At 41.1% G+C, this 23,710-nt stretch overlaps 1 protein-coding gene across 5 annotated transcripts in view; it reads left to right on the forward strand.

The window, feature by feature from the left end:
- The window catches only part of PRDM1 (PR/SET domain 1), a 128,628-nt gene that overhangs the window by 40,504 nt on the left and 64,414 nt on the right, over positions 1-23,710 (forward strand). Inside the window, exon 2 of one of the 5 annotated variants that reach the window (XM_090037317.1) lies at positions 13,152-13,224. The exons of the other annotated variants lie outside the window; for them this stretch is intronic. Coding sequence (XP_089893443.1) covers positions 13,219-13,224 — 6 coding nt within the window. The 5' untranslated portion in view covers positions 13,152-13,218. The remainder of the gene's footprint in view (positions 1-13,151; positions 13,225-23,710) is intronic. 5 annotated transcript variants of the gene reach the window in all.

Genomic DNA, 23,710 nt, shown 5'->3' on the forward strand with positions numbered 1-23,710 from the left:
TTTTGCACTGGAGCAAAAACATTCAGACAAGAATAAAAATATTCTGTTTGTTAGAAAGTCAGCAGAAACCTATCCTGCTGATAAATTCCAAAAGGCTTATGCTTTTATATCCAGCTATAAATATTTTAGAGGGCCCTCTGCCTTGTATTGTACCCATACCAGAAGAAACTTTTATCAGATAGATTAAAAAACATATGTGTTGTGCCACACTTTCTTCCTTTTCTCCCCCAACTCTCTTTAAATCCCTTTATCTCAAAAATGATACGTGGTGTTCTCAACATCAGTTTCTTTGGTGTTAAGAAAAATAAGTCTGAATTACAATATGCTAATTTAGAAATTCATATAAGGAGCTACCCTTTATCCTGTATAAATCAGTGGCTTTCTGTGGCTGCCAATGGATTTAGGCTAATTGATATAATAAGAATAGACAGATTATATTTTCAGGTTCCACCATACTTAGAGTGTGTATATTCTGTTTCATTAACTTTCTAAGTCAGTGGCTCTCAGCCCCAGGGTACTGTGAAACCCTTTCATCCCTTCCCAGTCTAGCTGTCCATCAGGTATGTAGGACACTTTTCCTAGCTGAGGTGGCTGTAGCAGCACCCCAGTTGAGTACCACTGAGGTAAACTGAAGCAGTGCAACAATGATTCTCGACCAGGGGTGCCACCAAATTCAAAAACATTGTGCTGAATCTCAAAAGGTTGAAAAACATTGTTTTATACTAGGGATGCTCAATGCCAAGTCCATAGGCCAGATCAGTCTCCATAATCAGCATTGTGTTATCTGGTCTGTGGGGCTTCTTTGTGGGAAAAGATCCCTGTTGGGGCAAATCTGTGGGAAGCCCCACAGGCCATGGCCCTGTGCACTAGACTGGGTGCCCAGGGTAGTTTGGGGCCCAATCCCGATGTGCAGGGGCCAGGCAGAGGCCTTGGAGCCCGATCCTGATGTGTGGGGGCTGGGCAGAGGCAGTGCGGGACCTGACCTGGCCCATGGACTGGCCCCACACCATTCACCTGGGCCCCAGAGACAAAAATTTGAGCACCACTGCTCTATTCCACCCAATTAAAAGAATACCCTATGTTTGACTGCTATCTTATACTGGCTAACAGTTAATAAATGCATGTAAGGGATAAACGCAAAATACTACAACAATAAAAGTGATAAACCCCTGGAACAAACTACCCAGAGAAGTAGTAGATACTCCATCTTCTGGTGACTTTGAATCAAGTAGCCTTTCTGTAAAATGATTTAACCAGGCCTAAGTTACTAGGCTTAGTGCAGGGATAACTAAGTGAAATATTTCCAGTGACATACAGGAGATCAGACTAGGTGATCTATTATTCGACTGCTGGCCTTAAACACTATCAATCTATGGAAGTGGAAAAGTATTTTACAATAGCTAAACAAACCAAAGTAATTTACATTTTTAAATATTCCACTTGTTGATGTTATTATATAGAGTATGCAGGCCTGATTGTGCAAGTACCAGTGCGTACGCATAATCTATTTTGTGTGAGAAGAAAGATGGACTACTTGCAAAGGGTTCCTCTGGGTCTTCAGAGACTTAGGTTTCTGCTCTACCACAGACCTTTTCTGTAATCTTGGGCCTCTAGGCTAGGGACAGAAATTACACACAAATCATCAGAAATTGGTTTAAACCTGTAACAAAACAGAAGCTCAGTGCACATAAACCAGTTTCAAAATGACCAAAACTGGTTTAAGGTAAACTTAGTTGGATGTAGTATCAGGCTTAACTGATTTAGATCAAACCAGTTTATGAAACTTCTGTCCCAGGCCCCTTCCTGATTCAAGTTCAGTCAGTCCCCCAGCATCCCAGCATGCTTTCCAGCCCTGGGCAGGGCTGAGCTGTCTGCTCCAACAGAGAAGGGTTGGGCAGGGGGAGGCAGGGATTGCACCCCCCTCCCCGCCAGGCAAATCCAGGCTAGGGTCTGGAGTTAGGGAGGGGAGTTACCTGCTAAAAACTTACTGTGGGCTGCAACTGTGGTCTACAAATCCCAGAGCTACCTGGAAGGAGGAAGAAGAAGTGTTGAGCAACCCTGCAGAGTCCTGCTGTTGTGATTCTGAACTGCAAATCCCAATGATTATGGGGGCATCAGGAAGAGGAAGTGAACACACAGCCCAAGCTGACTTCCTGCCAGAGAGCTATGCTCTGGTGCCTCCTGCCTTCTGGCCTGCGCCACTAGCAGGGGTGGGCAATTATTTTGGGCAGAGGGCCACTTACTGAGTTTTGGCAAGCCATCGAGGGCTGCATGACAGGCAGCCCAGGGCAGATAAATAGTTTCATAGTTTCTAGGGTCGGAAGGGACCTGAACAGATCATCTAGTCCGACCCCCCGCCATGACAGGATAGAGTACTGGGGTCAAACGACCTCAGCAAGGTGTTCATCCAACCTCCTCTTAAAAACCCCCGGGGTAGGAGCCTGCACCACATCCCTTGGAAGTAGGTTCTAGGCCCTAGCCGCCCTGACTGTGAAATAGCACCTCCTGATGTCTAACCTAAACCTACCCTCTGCCAGCTTGTGACCGTTATTCCTGGGCACTCCTGGCGGTGCTCAGGGGAACAGTGACTCCCCCAATGCCTGCTGATCCCCCCTGACTAGTCCATAACAGGCCACAAGATCCCCCCTCAGCCTTCTCTTTTGGAGGCTGAACAGGTTCAGGTCCCGTAGCCTCTCCTCATAGGGCCTGCCCTGCTGTCCCCTGATCATGCACGTGGCCCTCCTCTGGACCCTCTCCATGCTGTCCACATCCCTCTTGAAGTGCAGCGCCCAGAACTGGACACAGTAGTCCAACTGCGGCCTGACCAGTGCCGCATAGAGGGGGAGGATCACCTCTTTTGACCTGCTTGAAATGCACCTGTGGATGCATGACAAGGTATGGTTGGCCTTCCTAACTGCCTCCCCACACTGCCGACCCATGTTCATCTTGGAGTCAATGATGACTCCAAGATCCTTTTCCGCCTCCGTGCTGACAAGAGGGAAGTTCCCTAACCTGTAGGTATGGTGCCGATTGTTCCTCCCCAGGTGCATCACTTTGTACTTGTCTGTGTTGAAATCCATCCTATTCTCATCTGCCCACCCTTGTAACCTGTCTAGGTCTGATTGTATTCTGTTGCTTCCTTCTAGTGTGCCCACATCTCCCCACATCTTAGTGTCATCAGCAAATTTGAACAGGGTGCTTTTTACCCCCTCGTCCAAATCACTGATAAAGATGTTGAACAGTGCGGGCCTGAGGACTGAGCCCTGCGGAACCCCACTGCCCACATCCTTCCAGGTTGAGAAGGACCCATTCACTACCACCCTCTGGGTGCGGCCCTCCAGCCAGTTGGCGACCCATTTGACTGTGTGCGTGTTTGTGCCACAGCCCTCCAGTTTCTTAATGAGAACAGGGTGAGAGACAGTGTCAAAAGCCTTCTGGAAGTCCAGGAAGACTATGTCCACTGCTACCCCTGCATCTAATGATCTGGTGATCTGATCATAAAAGGCCACCAGGTTGGCCTGACAGGACCTGCCACTGATGAACCCATGCTGGTTGCCCCTAAGCATGCAGTCCCCTGCTGGCTTGTGTCCTGGATGTGTGCCAAAATAATTTTCTCAAACAGCTTGCCTAGGATTGAGGTAAGACTAACTGGCCTATAGTTTCCCAGGTCATCCCTCCTCCCTTTTTTGAAGATGGGAACCACGTTGGCCCTCTTCCAGTCCTCCGGTACCTCTCCAGAGCACCACGAGTGCTCATAAAGCCATGCCAGGGGACTTGCAATGATTTGGGCCAGTTCCTTTAGAACTCTAGAGTGGAGATCATCTGGACCGGCTGACTTGAAAACGTCCAGCCCCTCCAGAAGCTCCCTAACTAAATCCTCGCTAACCCTTGGCCTAGGTGTGCCTCCCCCGGGGCCCGAGGGGGGGTCCAGCAGGGAGGTGGCTGTTCTGGTCCCTACTTAGGAAGACAGAGTCAAAGAAATCGTTAAACATGTTAGCTTTGTCATCTGGTGTGACGACCAAGTTTCCCAATGCGTCCTGCAAGGGCCCCACATTACCCAGGACCTTCTTTTTACCTCCTATGCATTTAAAAAAGGACTTCTTATTGTCCTTAATCTGGGAAGCTAGTCCCAGTTCCATCTCCGCCTTGGCTTTCCTAACTACCCCGCTACATCCCCGAGCAACTGCAGAATAGTCCTCCCTGGTGATGACCCCTTCTTTCCACTGGGTGTAAGCCTCCTTTTTAGCAAGGAGACATTCCCAGATGCTTTTGGTGAGCCATGGAGGCTTGTGTGCTCTCCTGCTCCCTTTGATCCTCCTTGGGATTACCTTCCTTTGGGCTTGGAGGATCGTCTCCTTAAGGAGCGACCACTCACCTTGGACACCTGGCTCCCCTCCCCTCTGGGATCTCAGCGCTTCTCCAACTATCCTCCTTAGCTTGTTGAAGTTTGCCCTCTTAAAATCTAGGGCCACTGCCTTACTGCTTGCCTTTGCCACCTTGCACTGGATGGTGAATTCCAGCAGGCGATGATCGCTGTCGCCTAGGTGGTCGAGCACCCGCAGCCCTCTCACCAGGTCATCACCCATGGCCAGCACTAGGTCCAACAAGGCGTCCCCCCTGGTGGGGCTCTGTACCTCCTGGGTTAGATGGAGGTCCTGCACTCTGTCTAAGAACCTACGTGAACGATCTGACCTGGCTGACTGCTCTTCCCAGCAGATGTCCGGGATATTAATTTTCTAAATTTTTTAGGGGCCCCGCAGGCCAGATAGAATGGCTTGGAGGGCCACATTTTGCCCACCCCTGCACTTCAGGTATGTGGTTGCATTTCCTGAATCAAAAGTGAATGTCTCTCCATTTGTTTCTCTTCTCAGTTTAATTTCTGCAGTTAACCTGCAAAGACTGAATCGATTCAGCCTCAGACTTTTTTACTGTCTGTACTTAGCCCTGGTGCTTAGTGGAATTTTTAGAAACTTCTAGGCACATAACTTACACATCACCAAAATACTTTAGAAAATCCCACTAGGTGCATCTTTTGGTGATGAAATGCTTTTAGAATCTGGCTTTTAGCTTCTCCATGACTTAGCTTCCTATTTAAAAAATAAGGGTAGTAACATTCTCTGCTTCAGAGGGTTGTTTATGAGGCTAGTATACAAACAATTGTGAGGTGCTTAGATATTGCACTAATCAGTAGTAAATACCTAAGACAGATGAGTTTAATCAGGACTATTCATCTGAGTAGCAATTTGCATGCATAAATGTTTGTAGGAAGGGACCCTTAATTTGTATCAGTTGGGTACTACCTGTTGTATTTGATTCCTTTCTTAAATGTATTGGTTTTTTATTGATTTAGTGTTACTGTTAAAAGGGCCCCTACTAAAAGTAGGGTACCTACAGATTATGATCAGCCTAAACCATTGTTCACTCAGATGTGAGAGACAAGGCTCAGAAAAAGAAATTATAAAGAAGATTAATTCTTCCTTTTCACACAGGCTTGATTTTAAAAAAATGTTAAACTAGGGCTGTCCAATTTTGAGTGACTAGGGGCTGTATGTCATAGCATGTATCCCCTACTGCATTGCTCTACATTACATGGGTCTACTGTGCTACAGGCCCCATCCTGCCACACTGCACAGTCCTCCCCCCCTCACCTCTTCTGTGGCCCCATGTAGCTGGCAACTCTGGCTGCACTGAACTAGGTCCTCCAAATCCCCAAGCTTCCTCAGCTATATAGGCCCTACCGCCTCACCCTTCCCCCAGGGGGAAGGCAGAGACAGGAAGCAGAACCTGGAAACCCATAAGGGCAGACAGAAACTTAATTCTGCCTTATGAAAATCAAGTGCACTAGTTTCCTTTTCTCTGGATTATATTGTTCCTGGTTTTCATAACTTGATAATACATTTCTGCAAATAAGGTTGCTTATTGACATGGGTGTATTAAGGAATAGCCTCATGCTATCAACTCATTTGCAACTGTAGAGAGCCTTGCAGGAAATCTGGTGGGACCACTTTTCATTGTTTTCCCAAATACTGAGAATCCTGTGGCAATGGTTTTATGGACTGCACATGCAGGACCTGGATAAGGGACAATTGTTAATAACGTACAATCTTCGCAGACTACTGCATTGATTTACATCTTCAAAACTATATTTGCAGGAAAAAGAGACAAATAATTATCTATGCTAGTCTGAAGTCAGGCAGAAGGCAGGGCAGGAGTACACACACTGCCCCCCACTATGCCAGTATATTTATGACAGGTCTTGAAGTCTGCTTCCTTTGCTGACGCCCTCTCATCCTCCCCACCTCCCTGGTATACCGAGATACATCAATGACATTTTCATCTAATGGGCACATAGGGAAAAAATTCTAGAGAAATACTACCAGGACTTTAACAACTTCCATGCTTCCATCAAACTAACTCTGGAATACTTCACTTGGCAAATGCATTTCCTAGACACTACAGTGCAAAGGCCACAATTTCCACCACATTGTATCAAAAACCAGCCAACCACTACAGCTACCTCCATGCCACCAGCTTTCATCCTAAGCACACCAGTGAATCCACTGTCTACACTCAAGCTCTTCATTGTATCTGCTCTGATCCTACTCACCAGGATGCATACCTTGGGGATCTGGAGCAAGGATTCCTACACTTAACAATACAATCCCAAAACTGTATCAGTCAACAGAGCCAGACTCAGACTCTGCTCTGACTTGCCACAATATTAATCCTGTTACAAGGACAGCAGAATGTCTTTTGTTGTTACCTGCAGCCCTGATCTTGAACACCCTGTACGCATTGGAAATGGCCTTTGTAACTCCTCCTGAAAAATGGCAGATATTTCAAGGTAGCTTTTGGAAACAGACTCCTACCAACCCACTGGCCTTGCAAGAGACCAGATGCCAACTATAACCCCTCATCAGTGTAGACTGCATCATCACTGGGCCAAACAACATAGATTATAACATCTGGGGTTCATTCTTCTGTTCCTCTACCAATGTCATATAAACCAGCAGCTGCTAACAGTGCTCTTCTGCTGTCTGCATGGGACAGTCGGTGCTATCCCTACATGGAAAAATTAATGGCCACCAATTTGACATTAATTCCAGAAAGACACAAAAGCCTGTGGCAGAATACTTTAACCTGTCTGGAGCTTTCATCACTGAGCTTAGTCAAGTCAGTCCTGAGGCCACAGCGACCATTGGGGCACCTTAGATGCTATAACCACAGTCCTCCACCCTGCTCTGTGTTTGGCTAGTTTTGTGCACTGTCAGTTTAAGCACTAATCAGTCCTTAATAGTGGTTCCCCAGCTCTTCTTGGGTCTACCTCTTTTTCTCTCACCTTGCATTATAGTGTCAACAAGGGTGTCCAGCTTTCTCATGATGTGTCCACATCACTGCAATTTCATTGCACAACCTCCAACAACAGTTCATAGGTTCCAACATCTTGACTGGTTTGCTGCTTGACAGACTCATTCATCCTGTGCTCAGTGTATGAGACACACAGCAGTCTCCTAAAGCAGCACATTTCAAAAGCCTTTATTCTTTTCTCTAACTTCTTATGAAATGTCAATGCCTCCTAACCATAAAGGATCATAGAGATGTCCACAGCATGCAGCAGATGTAATTTTACCTTCAGTGTAATATTGCTCCTTGTCCAGAATTTTTTTAGCTTTGTTAGCTGGCTGGTGGCAGTGGCTATTCTGGTCTTGACTTCCTTTTCAGATGTTAAGTGTTCTGTGATGGTGGCTCCCAGATATATAAAACTCGTTACTCTTTCTAGTTTTTCATTGCCAATCTTCACATCAACATTGCCGTTGGTGATCTTGGAGGCTACTGAGCTCAGTAATTGTTCTTAAACCAACAAAACTTTAAAAGTCCACATGACTTTGAAATTGTGAAACAAGAAATCACCCACAGACTGGATTGTGTTAAGTATGGTCTCAACAGAGATTATGGATTTTTATTCCTAGACTAGCTTTTATAACCCTTATATTCCTCAATGGGTTAACTGCTTTGTTTATCCCTTTTGATCTTTTCAGCCCACCCTTCACCTCTCCCTCCCCCCATCCTTTCCTCTCCCTTTCCCTACCCTTTGTATTTAAATTACTTTATTCCTTTCTATTTAGTACCCCTGCTCTCTGCAAGTCAATGCATAGCATCCAACTAAGTACACTACAAAAGCATATGCCTCTTAGGTGCCACCCTGCCCTATCTTATGACTTCTCAGGAACAGGTTTAGAATAAAAATCAAAGCAGAGTGTCTTTCTCACACTTCTAGGCAGAGGCATAACTGCAGGTCTGTGCCCTGGGTCGAAGCACTGCACCAGGCAACAACAGACGCAGAGGCCGACAGAGCAGTATACTGGCTGCTCCCTGCAGTCAGTGCTCTGGAGGGATGCCCCCTCAACTCGCCACTCCTTAGTTATGTTACTGTTTCTGTATCTCCCAAAATATAGGAGTGATCCGCAGACCACAAAGAACACTTCTGGACTTTGTCTTTACCAGGGAACTACAAGAGACAAAAGGATTCTAGGAAATACAGGTATTTCAAAACTCCATATAGCCACTTAGCAGAAGTTAATCTAGATGGCTTATCATTTGCTTGCCAGCTCGTGATAGCTTTTATAATTCAGAATATCAACCTCTGTGGGCTAATGGAACAAAGGCTCTCTGTAAAAAACCTGAGTCTTTCCTTACTTAGATAAAACTCCCATTGATGTCCAAAGGAGTTTAGTATAATGAAGGATCACAGGATAGTGACCCACCTTTGTAAGAGGCACTGCCAGAAGCTGTTTTTAAGCGCTGCCTATGATTTGTATGGCCGTGTCCATTCCAAGTAGAACATTTACAAGTTGTTGATGTTTGTCTAACTTTCACCACTGCATTTAATGAAAGTTTTACCACCAATTCTAATGGAAGCAGAATAAGACAGCACTAAGCACTTTTGAGAAAAAATCCCATCCTCGGATTTTAGACTTAATGTGAGAAAGAGCCCCAAAATGTTGCTTGTTGATGACAGCATTAGAAAGAGAGATCTTCAATTTAAACAGAAAAGCTAGTGACATGCAAGCTTCTTTTCTCCCTCTATCACACACACGGTTTTGTGAACATGAGGCAAGTCAGACCAGGATGGGGTGTTTCTTTCTACAGTTCAGTTCAGTCTAAAAGGGCCTATTCACTTCCTGAAATAATTCTCAAGCTGTCTTTCCCACCCCCTAGATTTAACACTTGGCTCTGTGTCTCAGAACCATCAGGGTAGGTAGATCACATCTCTAATTTCTATGATTCTGCAATTACTTGTATTAGTAAAGCAGGCCTGATGTTATAGTACCTGTATTCTGAACACACCCTAGCTGGTATATGCCACAGTTTCTATTTTCTTGCATAAGGGATGAAGGCATCAGAGGATTTTGCTTCATTTTTTCACCTGGAAGGCAAATGGTTAAAATCTAAGCAATACTTCACACCCATTCTATGTAGTAACACAGAAGAAGAACAATGAGCTAAAACAGTTTCTAAAGGCTACAAGAAAATAAAAATTCCCTGCTCTGTCATATAATGGAAATGAGGATCCTTCAACAGCCATCCCTTCTAATCTGTTGGCCAGTCCTTAGCGGCTTACCAAGCCTGTATTTAACCTATTTCCCTAATGGCAATTAAGAAATGTTTTCATTTCCCAGGGAGAGGATTGCACATAAAATCTCCTTGCCTGTGTCACCCCTCCCGCCTCTGCTCACTAGTGCCCTTGCTCTCACCCTCCCCCTCAACCTCCTCTTCCTTTGCCCTAGGCATCCAAAGCATTCCCTGTGTGTTTGGGCAGCATGCAGTGAGGAAGAAATGATTAAGCAGCTGAATGTTTGAAATCCAGCTAAATGCACCGATTATTATCTGCTTAGGGCTTTCTTATCTTGAACTGTGTGGTGCTTAATGGCAGGCCCATTGTTTTCAGCTCAAAGGTATTAATGAAGGAATCAGGGCAGCAAGCTGATGTCATAGGTGGCTGAAAGGTGACTTGCTGGACTGATTTCTCTTACTCCACCCCTTTTCAAGTCCTTTCCCACTAGTACTACAGAAGGTTTAGTATTTTTAGAAGCTTGGGTAAAAAGGTTGCATTTGAATGTCTGGTAAAAGGATTGAAGAGTCTCCTAAGTATCCTGCTTAAAAGATGTACTCTTAGCTTCTGCTCTACTTTCTCACTTGATAAAGACTCCACAATGCCTGCGTGGGGCTCAGTATGAAAGCAGTCTGTCCTTGTTTCTATCTGCAGTAGGCATTGGCCAGCATGTCCTGACCTATACTGAAGGCGAGGTTTACACTTTCTTTTCACTTTGAAGAAAAACCTATAAGAAAAGAGATGCTACCAAGATTTGCTTCTTGATATGGGAAATTTGCAGTAAGGCAGTTAGTTCATTCTTCTTCCAACAGAAAACAGGATATAAAAAATGAGTCTACATAATCAAGTGTCAGTTTTACCTTTTACAATATCCAAAAGTTAAAATGATGTTTATTCCAAAAAGTGCATTGTCTGTTAAAAACACATTTCAGCACAATTGGTACAATCAGAGGCCACCGTTTATATCTGAAATGTGGTGGTGATAGGCATATTAAGTTTTAGTATTAAATGACACAGCCGGAGTGTGAAAAAAATTTGAAGCAATTTACATTTCACCCAGGATGTTTTTTATCTGACCTTATCCCCTGTCCATTTATTTTTTTCCTGTGGCCTTGAAGACTGCACCAATTCTTTGTTTTGAACCAAATAAATCATAATTAATATTCTCACAAAAATTATCTTTGAACCATTAGGCTTTCCAAAAAAAGTTAAGAATTACACTGTTTTTTCTACATACCAAGCTAAGTTGGTTTTTTTTTTTTAAATCTGTTACTCAATTTCTAAATTCTTGTGGCTTGGAATTGGAACAATTAAAGAAAAATTGTTTTTAAGTTGTGGTGCTTCAGGGGAGCAGATAACGAGCTCAGAATGGGCCTCAGATCAGAATGAAAAGCATACATCTTGGTTCTTTTGCCTTTTAATGAGAGCTTTTTTCTGTAACATAATTTAATCTGCATCTTTGCAACTGCACTTAAAATTAATGCCTGTGCTGGTATGTGATTAGTGATTTAGGACTTTTGTTTTATCTAAGTGAATGAGTGAATAGTCTTTTTTTTTTTTTTGGTTCTTCCGTTTCAGTTCAATTTCAGTCTGTTGGGCATGCGTGCAGCAGGTTTGACCACCCATTGGAAAATTTTGTGATCACTTGAAGGATCTGTCTGAGTAGCTCATTAGCAAAGACTAGACAGCAGAAGAGAAAGTGAAGGGAGGAAAAGAGAGTGGTATTTAATATTAATAGGTGAGTAGAACCTGGCTACTCTGTTTAATGGCAGCAACATATACCAGTGGGAATAATATATTCTGTCACCAGAAAAGGAAGGAACTGGATTACTGTACACTTATGTTTCTCTTCCCAGCTCACCCTAGTTTATAATTATTTCTTGCCTTTGTCATCAAAATATCTAAAATAAAGTCTAATTACTGTAACTATTTAACTTAGACAAAAGAAAATAGTGTTTTAAAAAAAGTCAGTAACAGAGGACTGATTTGTTAGCCCAAAATCTGCCCCATCATGACAAACGAGTGACAACACTTTTGCTTTCAAATTATCATGATTTGGCATTCTTATTTTCTTCCCTTTCCTTAACAAAGGAAAGTGTTAAAAATCATTAAGCATATTATTAAAAGCATTTAATAATTAACTAAAACCATTAATAGTCTCTGCATTTCTGATTTAAGCCTATAATTTTCTAAGACTTGGCATAGAAAGCATTGAAATATAAGGTTACCAAACTGAAGCAGTCTGTCTGAAATAATTAAAAAGGATAGATCTTTTTCTGTATGTTCTAAAGCCATCTTGACCAGAATTTCTTATCTTAAAACTGGTATTTTACAACTTTTTTATAGGTCATTATTATCAATCAAAATTGGAGGGAACATGCTTTATCTCATAGATGTGCTATTACCATCACATCTAAAATACTGAATCCATCTCTCCTCACAAAATTGCTTTGAGATTTTCTCTAGCAAAAGTGGTTCATGAACTAGTCAATAGTTTTAGCCCATTGTGTATCAACCTACTGGGTGAAATTTTGTTTGCTGAACTTATCTTATGCCTAAGAGGAGGAAGAAGGTTCTGTTTAAAGGTCAAAGTGTTTCAGGTATGAATTCAGTGCGACTTTACTCTGTTTTCCCCACCCTACCCTACCTGAGAACTCGGACTTTAGGCATTTTTAAAATGTTTTATATTTTTAGTTACTTTAGATAAAAATACTTAAAACTATAAAACATTAAATAGCAAAGAATTTTTTTTACATCATGTTTTGAACAAAAATATGAAGTTCTTTGTGGGAAGTAATATAACATTCAGGGTTGTAGTCTCTTCAAGAGTTGATAAAATTCAAGAAACCTATCCTGATGATGATTAATTTACATAGTTTCCAATATGGAGGCACTGCTGTGTATCTTTCAGGTAGATAAGACCTGATTCTTGTTTCAACACACTCACCATCCAAGGCCCATTTTTTTCAAATGTGTGTATAATTAGTGGTTTCACTTAAACTGCCCATGTATGTCAAGTTTCTTACATGCATACATGTATGCAGGATCAGACCCTTAGGGAATGTTCATATATATGCATCTGTACTCACTTTTTAATCTATTTCATTGGCTATTATATTATTTTAAATAAGTGTTGTTATATAGAAAGTTGGAAAAAATACAATAGCTGCTTTTCCTAGCATAATTTTTGAGAAATGTGAGTGGTATTTTTTGCTTGACAGTGTGCAAAAAGCCCAAGCTAGTTCTGGCAATTATCTTTTGTGTATGGAATAACTGTCAAGCTGACTTACCTTCTCTAGTGTTACATTTATTTGCTTACCATTCAAACTGAGAAGAAAATAGTGATGATCAAATCATGTGATAATTTGAAGGGAAAAGTGTCATCTCTCTTCTCAATTGTTGTGATGCTGATCTTGGACTAAATTAAGACTGTTGCTGCTGACATTACTTTCAAGTCTGGAAAATTTAATCAGGAAAGTCCTTGGTAGCTATAAATTTGTGGCAACAATCCCTAATTCATCTTGTAATTTTATGACAGGCTCTGAATTGCCTGCATTTGGCCAGGGATCACCTCAGTGGACCGTTAATGAAAGAAGAGAGGGAATATGAAGGTCAGTTGCAGTGACTTCTTTTTCCTTCCTTACATATTGTTACAGATCTTAACCTATATGGTATCATTTATTTAACAGAACTTTTCTGTTCTGTTTCATATATAATGGAAGATGAATGTTTTTCCTTTTGGTTTATCTCTTCTTTCCCCTCATTATTTATAAATATTCTATATTGGAAACCTCCCATGGAAAAAAAATGCATCCCTGTAGGAACAGCCAAACAAAAATCACACATTTATCCTGATAGATTTACATTCCTATCTTTAATTGGATATTAGAATAACTTTATTGGATATTGTACATGTACATATATTTGAGAGTAGAATTTGGCTCGATATGTGCATGCATCTGAAAACTAGCCAAATGCCTCAGCTGCGCGTAGCTGCAAACCTTCTTAATACCATGTGTAACTAACTATATGGTAATTAATCCCCCATTAGAGTGAAAGAAAATTGAGATTCTAACATCAGAAAAACGGCATTAGGAAACTGAATTGAGAATCATCACCAGCTAAGTCAAAACGACTTCTGTTTATTGAACCAGTACCAAATGACCTCCAAAACAAATGGCTCCCACAAGACAAAATGCAGGATTTTCTAATGGTATTTATAGCATAGCGATTAAATTTATTAGTGGTTTATTAACAAAAGGGTGTGGGAAAACTAATAAATTATTGTTGTCTTTTTCTGTCCTGTGCTATATCTCCCTATTCCTCCTTCTTTGTGAATTTTTAAAAATGTGCTTGATAACACTATTTTCTCTTTTTCAAAATAGTTTTACCTCCTCTTACCTCATTAGTTTTCCTCCCTCAGGCCCTCTTCTGTCTTGCTCTTCTCTCTTTGGCTTCTTACTTGTCTCTTTCCACATCCTTCTCTTGTTCTTTTCTTTTCCTTTTTGGCTTTCACTCTTCCTTAGAAGGCTTTTAAGCTTGAATTCTTTTCAAAGTAAAATTATCTTACCACCTTGGATTTGTTTTTCCTAACTCAGCATTTGCCAGAATGAGTAACTATGGAGCTCAACATGACTGAAGCTTTGTAAAGAACAAGTGTGTTGACACTTCTCCAGAAACAAAAGAAATTTTGGGAGGTAAAGCCACCCAGTCCATCAGCTCACCAGCCTCACCTCAGTTACAGCAGGAAGCCCTGCTTCTCATGATAAGGTTGAATCAGGAATCTCTTGATAACCTCTGGGTTGCCTTCCTTAGTAGCAAATTAAAACCAAAACAATCTTTGGTAGAGGAGAAACAGGTAGTGAGAGAAACAATAGCAAGGAAACTTTTGGGGGAAAAGCTTGGAGCCAGTTTACTTTTCAAAGTAATTTAATTAAAAATTACTCTAAGACTTTTCCTTTTGGTTTTGGTTTTTTCTTTGTTTGTTTTTTGTTCGCTTTTTTAAATTACCATAGTTAGTGCATACTCAAGAAAGGATTCCCTCCATATAACATCTTTAAAAATATTTGTTTCTATCAGATTCTCAATTTAGGGAATATTGGATACCATTATTTTAAAAAAAATAGGCTAATGAACGGCATACAAATTTTCAAGCTCTGTCAATGGCAGTCATTAAGAGCTCAATATTCTCCTACAGTCCCCCCAACTCAGTAACAGAGGTATAGGCAAAACTGTGCAGGAACCAAAATTACTGTTTCATAGGAAATTTTGTGTTTTTTCCAATTTGTTTATTCTGAAACAAAATTAAAATAAAATCAAAATGTTCCTGAAAAACATTTTCTGAAAACAATTAGTCTAATTTCAATTTCAATCAATCACTCTATAACATAAAAGAAAAGAAATTGAAGAAGGGAAATTAACATAAAAAAATCAAAATGAAACATTTGTCAAAATGAATAATGTTACTCTTATTAAAATACTTTTACCCCCAGTTTTTTCCCTCCTAAATGAAATTTCATCAAAATTTATACATTTCCATAAAAAGGTTTTTTTCCAACAATATAGCATTTTCTGATAGAACAATTCGCTGAACACCTACCTGATCTTTTAGGTACCTATTAATATGTGTAGTGCAACAGTCAAACAAAAAAATCTGACAAAGTCAACTCGTTCCACCTAAAAATATAAAAGAATACATAGCCACTAGAAAATACAAGAACAAAATGAATTTCTAGCACACACAGTAAGCCATTCTGTCCCTCAATCTGTCCTTTCATTAAAAGCCTGAAAAAAAAGGATGAATTCAGTAGCGAACTGAGAAAATAAAAAATACCGAGTTCTAGCAGTGTAACATATTGTCCTGCTGTTCTATGTGCTGTGGTGGGGGGCGCTGGGGCACAGGGTGCCACAGTATGGGGACTAGCTAGCAGGCAGACCCCACACTGAGGTACTTTGTGCCCCATCCAGCTGGGGAGTGGCACGTAGAGATAGGGGAGCAGGCAGCCGTGGGCTGCCTGTTTCCCTCTCTCCATGTGCATCAACATGGGGGCTCTGCTGTGAAGCCGACTCTGACATGCCTCGTGCTACTTTTTCCTTCATTAGCAGTGCCGTACACGATTTAACGTGCAAGGAGTACAGTTCATGGTTCCACAAAGAGGTTTGTGGTGCCACAAACCACACATGCCTGCACACCTGGACTGGGCCATGGAGTCTTTTTGTAGTCAGTGGCTGCACCTACACACATGCTTTACGGCAGAGGTGACTAATTAGCTCTGCAGTAAAATGTCACTGTCTACACATACACCCATATTAGGGCGCAGTAAATTAATTAATTCCACTGTAGGATAGTACTGCCTAGGACAAGTACTATCCTACAGTGGAGTAGTTATGTGCACTGAAATGCACATGTAAATGGTGACTGGGATTGGCTGGGGCACAAGGTTACTACAGTGTGGGAGCTGCCTGCTAGTTAACATGGCTCAGCCAGTCCCTCTGCAGCATGTTGAGCAAGGGTGGAGCAGCTCCTGCCTGGCAGGCTGACCCCCGCCCCCGCACCCTCTGCCAGCCCAGCACTACTCTGCCCTGGCTCAACATGCTACAGTCCCAGGTGGACATGTACACACTGAGCCCAGGAGAAATAAATTCCAGCATGATCTGCACTGGACTTAATTGCTACATGCTAACTGTACATGTAGATTGGGCGGTCAATTATTTCAGGTGGAAGGCTGCTTACTGAGTTTTGGCAAGCCATCCAGGGCCACATGACAGGCAGCCAGGGGCAGATAAATATTAATTTTATTAATGGGGGTGGGGGGGCCGCAGGCCACATCCAGCCACTGGACCATGTTTTGCCCACCCCTGATATAGATCCACCCAGTGGTTCTCTGCCCAAGCACCGGAGTCTGTCCACAGTCAATTGCAAGATTGTGGTCATAATTCATAAGGATATACTGCCTTTGACTGATACATGCCATCTTCCAGAGCTGCACAGATTTAGTGGTGCAAGTGGTCCTATATTGGTGAACACCTCATTGTTATTTTGTCATTATTGATCATAATGCATCTTTGCTTTGATTTGAATGTAAGGGATAAGAGTGAATTGTTATTGTCAGGTCAGTTTCTGGCTGCATTGGTAAAATGTACCTTCAGTTGTGTGTCTCCTGTGTTTTCAGAAGAGCTGAAAGGAAAGGCAGAAAGCAGGGTAGAGGTACATCTTATAGATTAACTGAATCAAAGATGCATACCCTTCTCTGAGTAATAGCTCACTAGCATCTACTGAAGTGAGCTGTTGCTCATGAAAGCTTATGCATCTCTGATTCATTTAGTCTATAAAGTACACCCCTACCTTAACTTCTGCTTAACTTCAGACTAACATGACTACCTCTCTCTGAGTTAGTGAAGTTAGGGAACCTGACTGGAAAGGACTAGAACTTACGTCTGGTGTTTTTTATGGAAATAAGTTGGACAAAATAATTGTTTTTATAATGATGGATGGTGGGAGTAATTTCTGCAAAGCACAGTTGCTTGCAGAAGAACTTGAAAATGTTCTTGTTTGTTTATTGGAGGCTATTGTTACTAGCCTGTTGTAATAGCTACTAGGGTTTTGTCTATATATCAAACACCATCCATTTATAAAATGCTAATTTCTAAGTAAAACAAAACAACAATGAGAAATTCCTCATGGGGAGTGGGTATTAGTACTTATGCTTGCTAGGTTTCATTTAATAAGTGATTCCTCCATGGAATGCTAATCAAGTCCATTCAGAAAAGTTTTAATTAATTTAATTAAAATCTGTCAGATCAAACTGATTAGCCTGACATCTAGGTCTAAGCAGAGGAAGCCTGCTGGTACTTCTGTTGATGCTTCTGTTGAGGTGGGCTTACTAAAATCAGTTAAAGATGGATGGTAGCTAAGGTGATCAAAGCATTCTATCTTACATTACCATAGGAATACATGTTATAGCTCCCCCAAGCAATCCAGTTTCTTTTTTGTTAGAGAGTGTTCCATAATTCTGCAGAAGCAGTAGTTCAAGTAATGTCAGGCACCCCAGTCTGATTACAATTGAAGGAAAGTGGGGTGACCTTTCTTACCCCCTTGATGGCTGGAATACAGATTAATCATTTTTCATCCTTTTGCTACCTCTTGTCTTAATCATTGGCCATGACCACTGCCACACTGGCAGAAGCAGGACAAAGGATATGTCTTGTGACCCCTCCTGATATTACTATTGACATAGACAGTTTTGAGATCCCCAGTTTAAAGTGGCAGAACAGCAAGTAGCTTCTGTTGCAAAGATGGAAAGCAGTGCTCACGTTCAGAGCTCTCCTAAAAGTTCTGGGGATCAAACACTATTAGGAGTTTCTTGAGGAGAAAAGTGAGTATTTGTTTGATCGTGGGAAATAGTCTCTTGCTACCAATGATAAAGACAAGTCGAGAGGAGGGGGAAGAATGAATTCTCTATTTGTTAAAGGCAGTCATCCAAACTAACAACTTTCTGTTGCATCCTTACTGATTTCTGCAAGCAATCCACTGTCACAAAGAAAAATGTTGTATTTCTAACAATAATATAAATTAAGTATTGCTAATCAATATATGTGTTTGCAAACAGTCTTTTTTCGGTAGATCAGAAGGATTACATTACCATAGAAATGGAGTTCTGACGAAGTAGGGAACATGAGATAAATGCTGAAAACAGATTGATTTTTCTTTTAGAACATATTCTTAGATATAAAAGTCTGCCTGACTGAGAAAAAACACAAAATATTTAAAATGTTCCACCCTGTTCCTACATTTGCCAAAATTCATAGTGTTTCATACAGTTGAATATGTTAAGAAAACTGATATATGAACAAAATGTCCATGAGGGCAAATTTGGAAATATATTTATATCATTCTAAACCTTTTGAGGCTATTTTTTCCTTGGCCAGTAAATCTATCCTTATTCCTTAAAGTATGCCATATAAAGTTGTACATACATATACAACCCCTTTATTTTATTACTGAATGTATTTCTGTGGAAGATGGTATTAATTATAATTATTCCTTCTCCATTTTTCATAAGACTAGGCAGGGTAGCACCTCAAAGACTTATTGGTTCAAAGAGATGCCATTCTATAACAATTAGTCTTCAAGGTGCTACCCCACCCTGCCTTCTGCCTTACTTCTGATGAACAGTTAACTGGCTCTATCATTTCTCAGAACCAGCCATCATATTCCTGAGCTTTTCATATGAAATTGTCAGTGGGCATGTTTACACGTGACCATTTACTATGCAGTAACTGAAATTACTGTGCAGTATGGGTGCACATCTACATGTGCATGCCCGTACTGTGCAGTAAATATGGTGACTTATGCCAACTTGAGCATGCAGGTATCAAATGTATGCCCAATTAATTACTGCACAGTAACACATGTGTAGATGCTTTATTGCGCAGTAACACTGTGTGTGGACCAACTTGGGACTAACATTAGTCTCAAGTCAGTCCATACACAGTGTTACTGTGCTTTAATGCCTGCACATGTAGCTGTCGGCCTATTTCCACTTACTGTGGAGTAAATTTAAGCCAGCGTAAATGCACGTGTAGACACACCCAGTAAGTATACATCACTACAGCAGATACTGCTTGTTCCTGGAGACTTATCTGTCTTTCTTTCAGAGAATAGATTTAAGCCTAAAGTTGAAGACCTGCACATTTAACAGTCTAGTGGCTTTAACCAAAAAGAGGGAACTTTAAATTTGTAAGACTTCACAACCCTACAGCTACTAATGATGAAGTGTGGTTTCTATGGCAATTGTCAGGTCAGTTTGTACAATCTGCCTTTCTAGCCCTGCTGTCCTTCCAGTTGCCCATGTAATATACACACACATGCACTTGTATAATATTTTTCATCTTTAAAGCACCTTTATAACCTTTTTTTTAATCCCATAGATACAGTTGAGTTGGATTCATCAGAATGATAATGGCTAGTTGATATTTAGATTTTAGGCCCCTATCCTTCAAAGAAATATGTATGCATTTGAATTTTATGTAATGTAACCCCAACATCTTCAAGGGAACTATTTACAGTACATAAAGTCAAACTTATGTGTAAGACCTTTTAAAAAGGCTCCTTAATCATTAAAGAGTATTTCTATCCACAAAAATCAAAAAGTAGAAGAAATAATTCTAGTGATTGCCAGTTTACTCTATAGAACACCCACACTTCCTAAGGAGGGTAGGAACAGCATCAGCTGATAGTTAAGAAGTAACAGGAGTTTAGAAATATTGAGTAATTTTTTATTGGAATAGTTTATCTACTCTTAGAATTATAATAATCAGAAATGTTATTTACCTGTAAATGGAAGCCATTCTTCTAATGCAGTCTGGATGGGGCCGGCACTTCATGCAGCATAGCTGCTACTCTAGCTTGACTGCATCTGTTCTGGCCCATTCTGGCTGCTCCAGAACCTGCACTGCATGTAATGTGGGCTGAAGCAGCCACCAAATCAGGGATGCTAGAAGTGAGGTAAGGAGATAGGGCCTGTAGGCTGGATCTAGCCTGTGCACCAGCCCCATGCCACTCATGCTGCCTACATGACTGGATAAATTTGACACCCCTGTTTTTAAGGAAATCGAGTTCCATGTATCCAAAAAGGAAGTATAGTGAATGGATCATAAGCATTTGCTAGAAATAGAATGATTTTAGTACCTGGGTGAGAGTAAGTATCTTCAGGACAATTCTAGGGGTGAATTGTTAGTAAAATAGAAAATATGTCTACATCTTGCCTGCCGGTATATTTCCTGACTACCAACTTTCCAACTTTATGGTAGTGTCAATCAAATTGATAGGGATATCCTTGAAACAGGCAACGTACCTTTAGTTTGAACAGTGAACCCTGCAGTAAAGAGAGTATGTTTGGTCAGTGTCTCTTATCACTGAAGAACCACCTTTATTGAAGGCTTGAGGGTCAGAAGGGAAGGGCATGAAAGTGCATAAAAAAATAAGACCATTGGCAAATATACTTAACTTTTTTTTAAATAATGCATTATTTTCTCTTCTCTGATATAACACTGACTGCCACCCTGAAAATCTCAGAGTTGCTGTTTTTCTCTCTAAAGGTTCCCTAGGCCCTGGTCCTACAATGAGCTGGACCATTCTTATGCTTGATTTCACCCACACAGCTCACTGAAAGATGGGAGATGTATTGCACAGCATTTAAAGTGGTATCTACTGATGGTGAATACGTCCTGACACTGGAAGCTTGTGTTCACTTGAACCTCTTTACTAGTTATTACAGAACTTCCCTCCAAGTCCTGTCTTCCTATTGTGCTATAATTTTTTCCAGATATTCTCTTCTCTTAAAGCCTTCCTGTTTTTCTGTTAATTTTGTCTTTAAATGCTTTATAATTAAATTATAATTTACTTTACTCATACAACTGAATACAATACTTTACTCATACACATTATACTCTGGATCTAAAAAGCTATTACACATGTATCAAAATACTGTTCCGCACTCATTTATCTTCTTATTTCTTAACTTTAAATCTGTAGACAACCTGCACTGGATACAATTTTGATCTAATTTTTATTCTTTTAGATCACAGTTTAGGTAGGCTCCAGTCTGAGAAAGCACTTACGTAGGGGCTTAACTTTAACCATGTTCAAGCCTCATTGAAGTAAATGAGAATTAAGTACATACTTAAGTGCTTTACTGAATAGGGATGGAATTAAGCACATGCTGATGTGCTTCGCTGAATCAGGGCCCCAATTTATTTCTTTTTTAATCTTATCTGTGCTAGATAGATGCAAAAACCTGAAGCCCAGATACTGATTTTACCGTGATGTAAATCAGAAATACAGTAACCCTAATTGGTACAAAAGGAGCTGCATGCACATAAAAAAAAGTGAAAAGATGGCCTTGTATTTAGGACACTGCAGTGAGACCCAAGAGATACAAGCTCAAATCCCAAATCTCTGTAGGTCTTCTTGAATGACTTTCAGGAAGTTATTTATGTTTCAATCCTGCAGGTGGCTCTGCCTAAGTAGGCACTGGTACCCAGGGACAGGTCCACTGAAGTTGAAAGCTGATAAGCCACTGTTACATGACTAAAAGTTTAATGTCTCTGAGCTTCAGTTCCCTATCTGTCACATGGGAATAACACCACTTCCTCTCTTTCACTCTTTGTTCATCTTCTCTGTCAAGATTGGAAGCTCTCTGAGGCACGGAATACTTCTTGTATTGTATTTTTGCAGGGTCAACACCCTTCAGTGATGGATAATTTTAATAAGGCTAGGTACAGACATTCAAAAAGCCTGAGGTGGAATTGATCCAAGTTACACAATTTTCTGTAGGTGGTATATTTTAGATCAGTAGCGAACAAAACACACATTCACCCTTTGTTGGTGGAGGGTGCAAATCTTAGACAGGGTTGTGCCATTTTTAAACCAGTCTGTGTGCACCCAACTTCTGTTCTGTTATGGGTATAGGTTAGTTTCTATACCCATATAGAAACTTATTCTGGTAAAACTGTAATGTTTGTACCTGACCTATAACTATAGAAACGTACAAATATAAAATTTGTAGAAATGTGTTAACATAAAATGTATATGTTGACAGCTGTTAACCTCTAGTATTAAATTTAGACTTTGAATACAGATATGCCTGTAAATGTATCAGAGGAAGAGACAAAAACCCTTTTGTACTAAGTGGTGTCAGCAGAGCGGTCCTAAGGGAAAATGGCACCCTGGGCAAATTTGTATTTTGGAAGCACCCCCCAAGTCAACGATGGGATGTGGGGTTCAGTCCCGCAGGCAGACATAGCAGCATGGTGAGCCAGGCAGGCACCACTGCTGCTGTGCAGAAGCAAGGTGGGCCAGCTAGAGCAGGCACCACCCCATCCACATGTGTCTGACCTGGCTTCTCCTGAGCAGCAGCTGGAAGTGGGGGTGGGTGAAGCAGTGCTCCTCCTGCCTGGGGCCGGGATCAGCTGGGGTGGGGCAGAGGGAGAGTGCTGCTGTGACAATGGGCTGCTCATGTCTTTGTTAAATATGAAAATGTGAAGGTTGCATTTTTAGTGCTTTTCTGTATATTTCTTATCATTTTGCAGTGTCTATATTAAGCATTTGTGATGAGTAAGTGAAATTCCAAACGATATGTATTTTGATCTAACCAGTGCCACTTACCCAAACATGAAGCTGTTATCCACCCTTAATTCAGGTGGCATTGTGATTTTCACTTGTAGGCATTGGATTATTCTGCTGTGTTGTGCTCATTCGTTTATTATGGCATTTTGAGATGCCTGATGGAGAACTGAATAAGAAAGGTGGATATCCTAAACTGCACAGGAGTTTAAAAACATGTTAACAAGCCTGTATGGCAAATGTAATATGAGCTCTGTGAGGATTAGTTAATGGTTAACTGTCTGTGTTGAACCTGTGCTCCTTAGACAAATATTGCTAGCATAAGATGAGTTGCTTTTTCCCTGCAGACAGAGGCTTAGTGCAAGCAGGGAGACTGGGACTTTGGTCTTGGGAGAGTAGAAGACAGTTTCAATGCAGCAGGAGGGCTTTCACTGTCTTTCAAACAGGAAAGGAAGGCATCATATTACTAGAACTGCTATTTTCAAATAGAAATGGGATGCATGGGGGTAGTGGGGTCTCCCTGGACATCCTAAAGTTCATAGAGTAGCTGACCTCATTCAGCTGTTGTTTTGCTTTTTTAACTAGCTCTTGTCTGAACAGGTGCCCAATGCAGTATAAAGCTGCTTAGAATAGCTGGCATAACTCTGCTTTCACATTTCAAGGAACTGGGAAAGAAATAGGCAAGAAAATGTTTTGCACAGGAAGCTACTGTGTGGAGATACTCTGCACAGCCATTGAAGGAGCAGTATAGTACCGAAACACCACATGTTCTATAGAAGACAAAAACCCTGTAGGTCAGGTGAGTGACAACTCTATGAACTTGATTTAAAGCTGTGTGTGTACTGTGCTGTGAAAACTGCTGCTATTCAGTTGTAATGGCTGAAATGGTTATTTTTTTAATTACTTGAGATGACAGAAAACCTTTGGACTCCACTATGAAGGAAACTCCTCAGACAAGTAATTTTTTTCAG

This window comes from Crocodylus siamensis, chromosome 1 (assembly GCF_052110815.1).
Source record: "Crocodylus siamensis isolate JL-2025a chromosome 1, ASM5211081v1, whole genome shotgun sequence".
Classification (NCBI taxonomy): domain Eukaryota; kingdom Metazoa; phylum Chordata; order Crocodylia; family Crocodylidae; genus Crocodylus; species Crocodylus siamensis.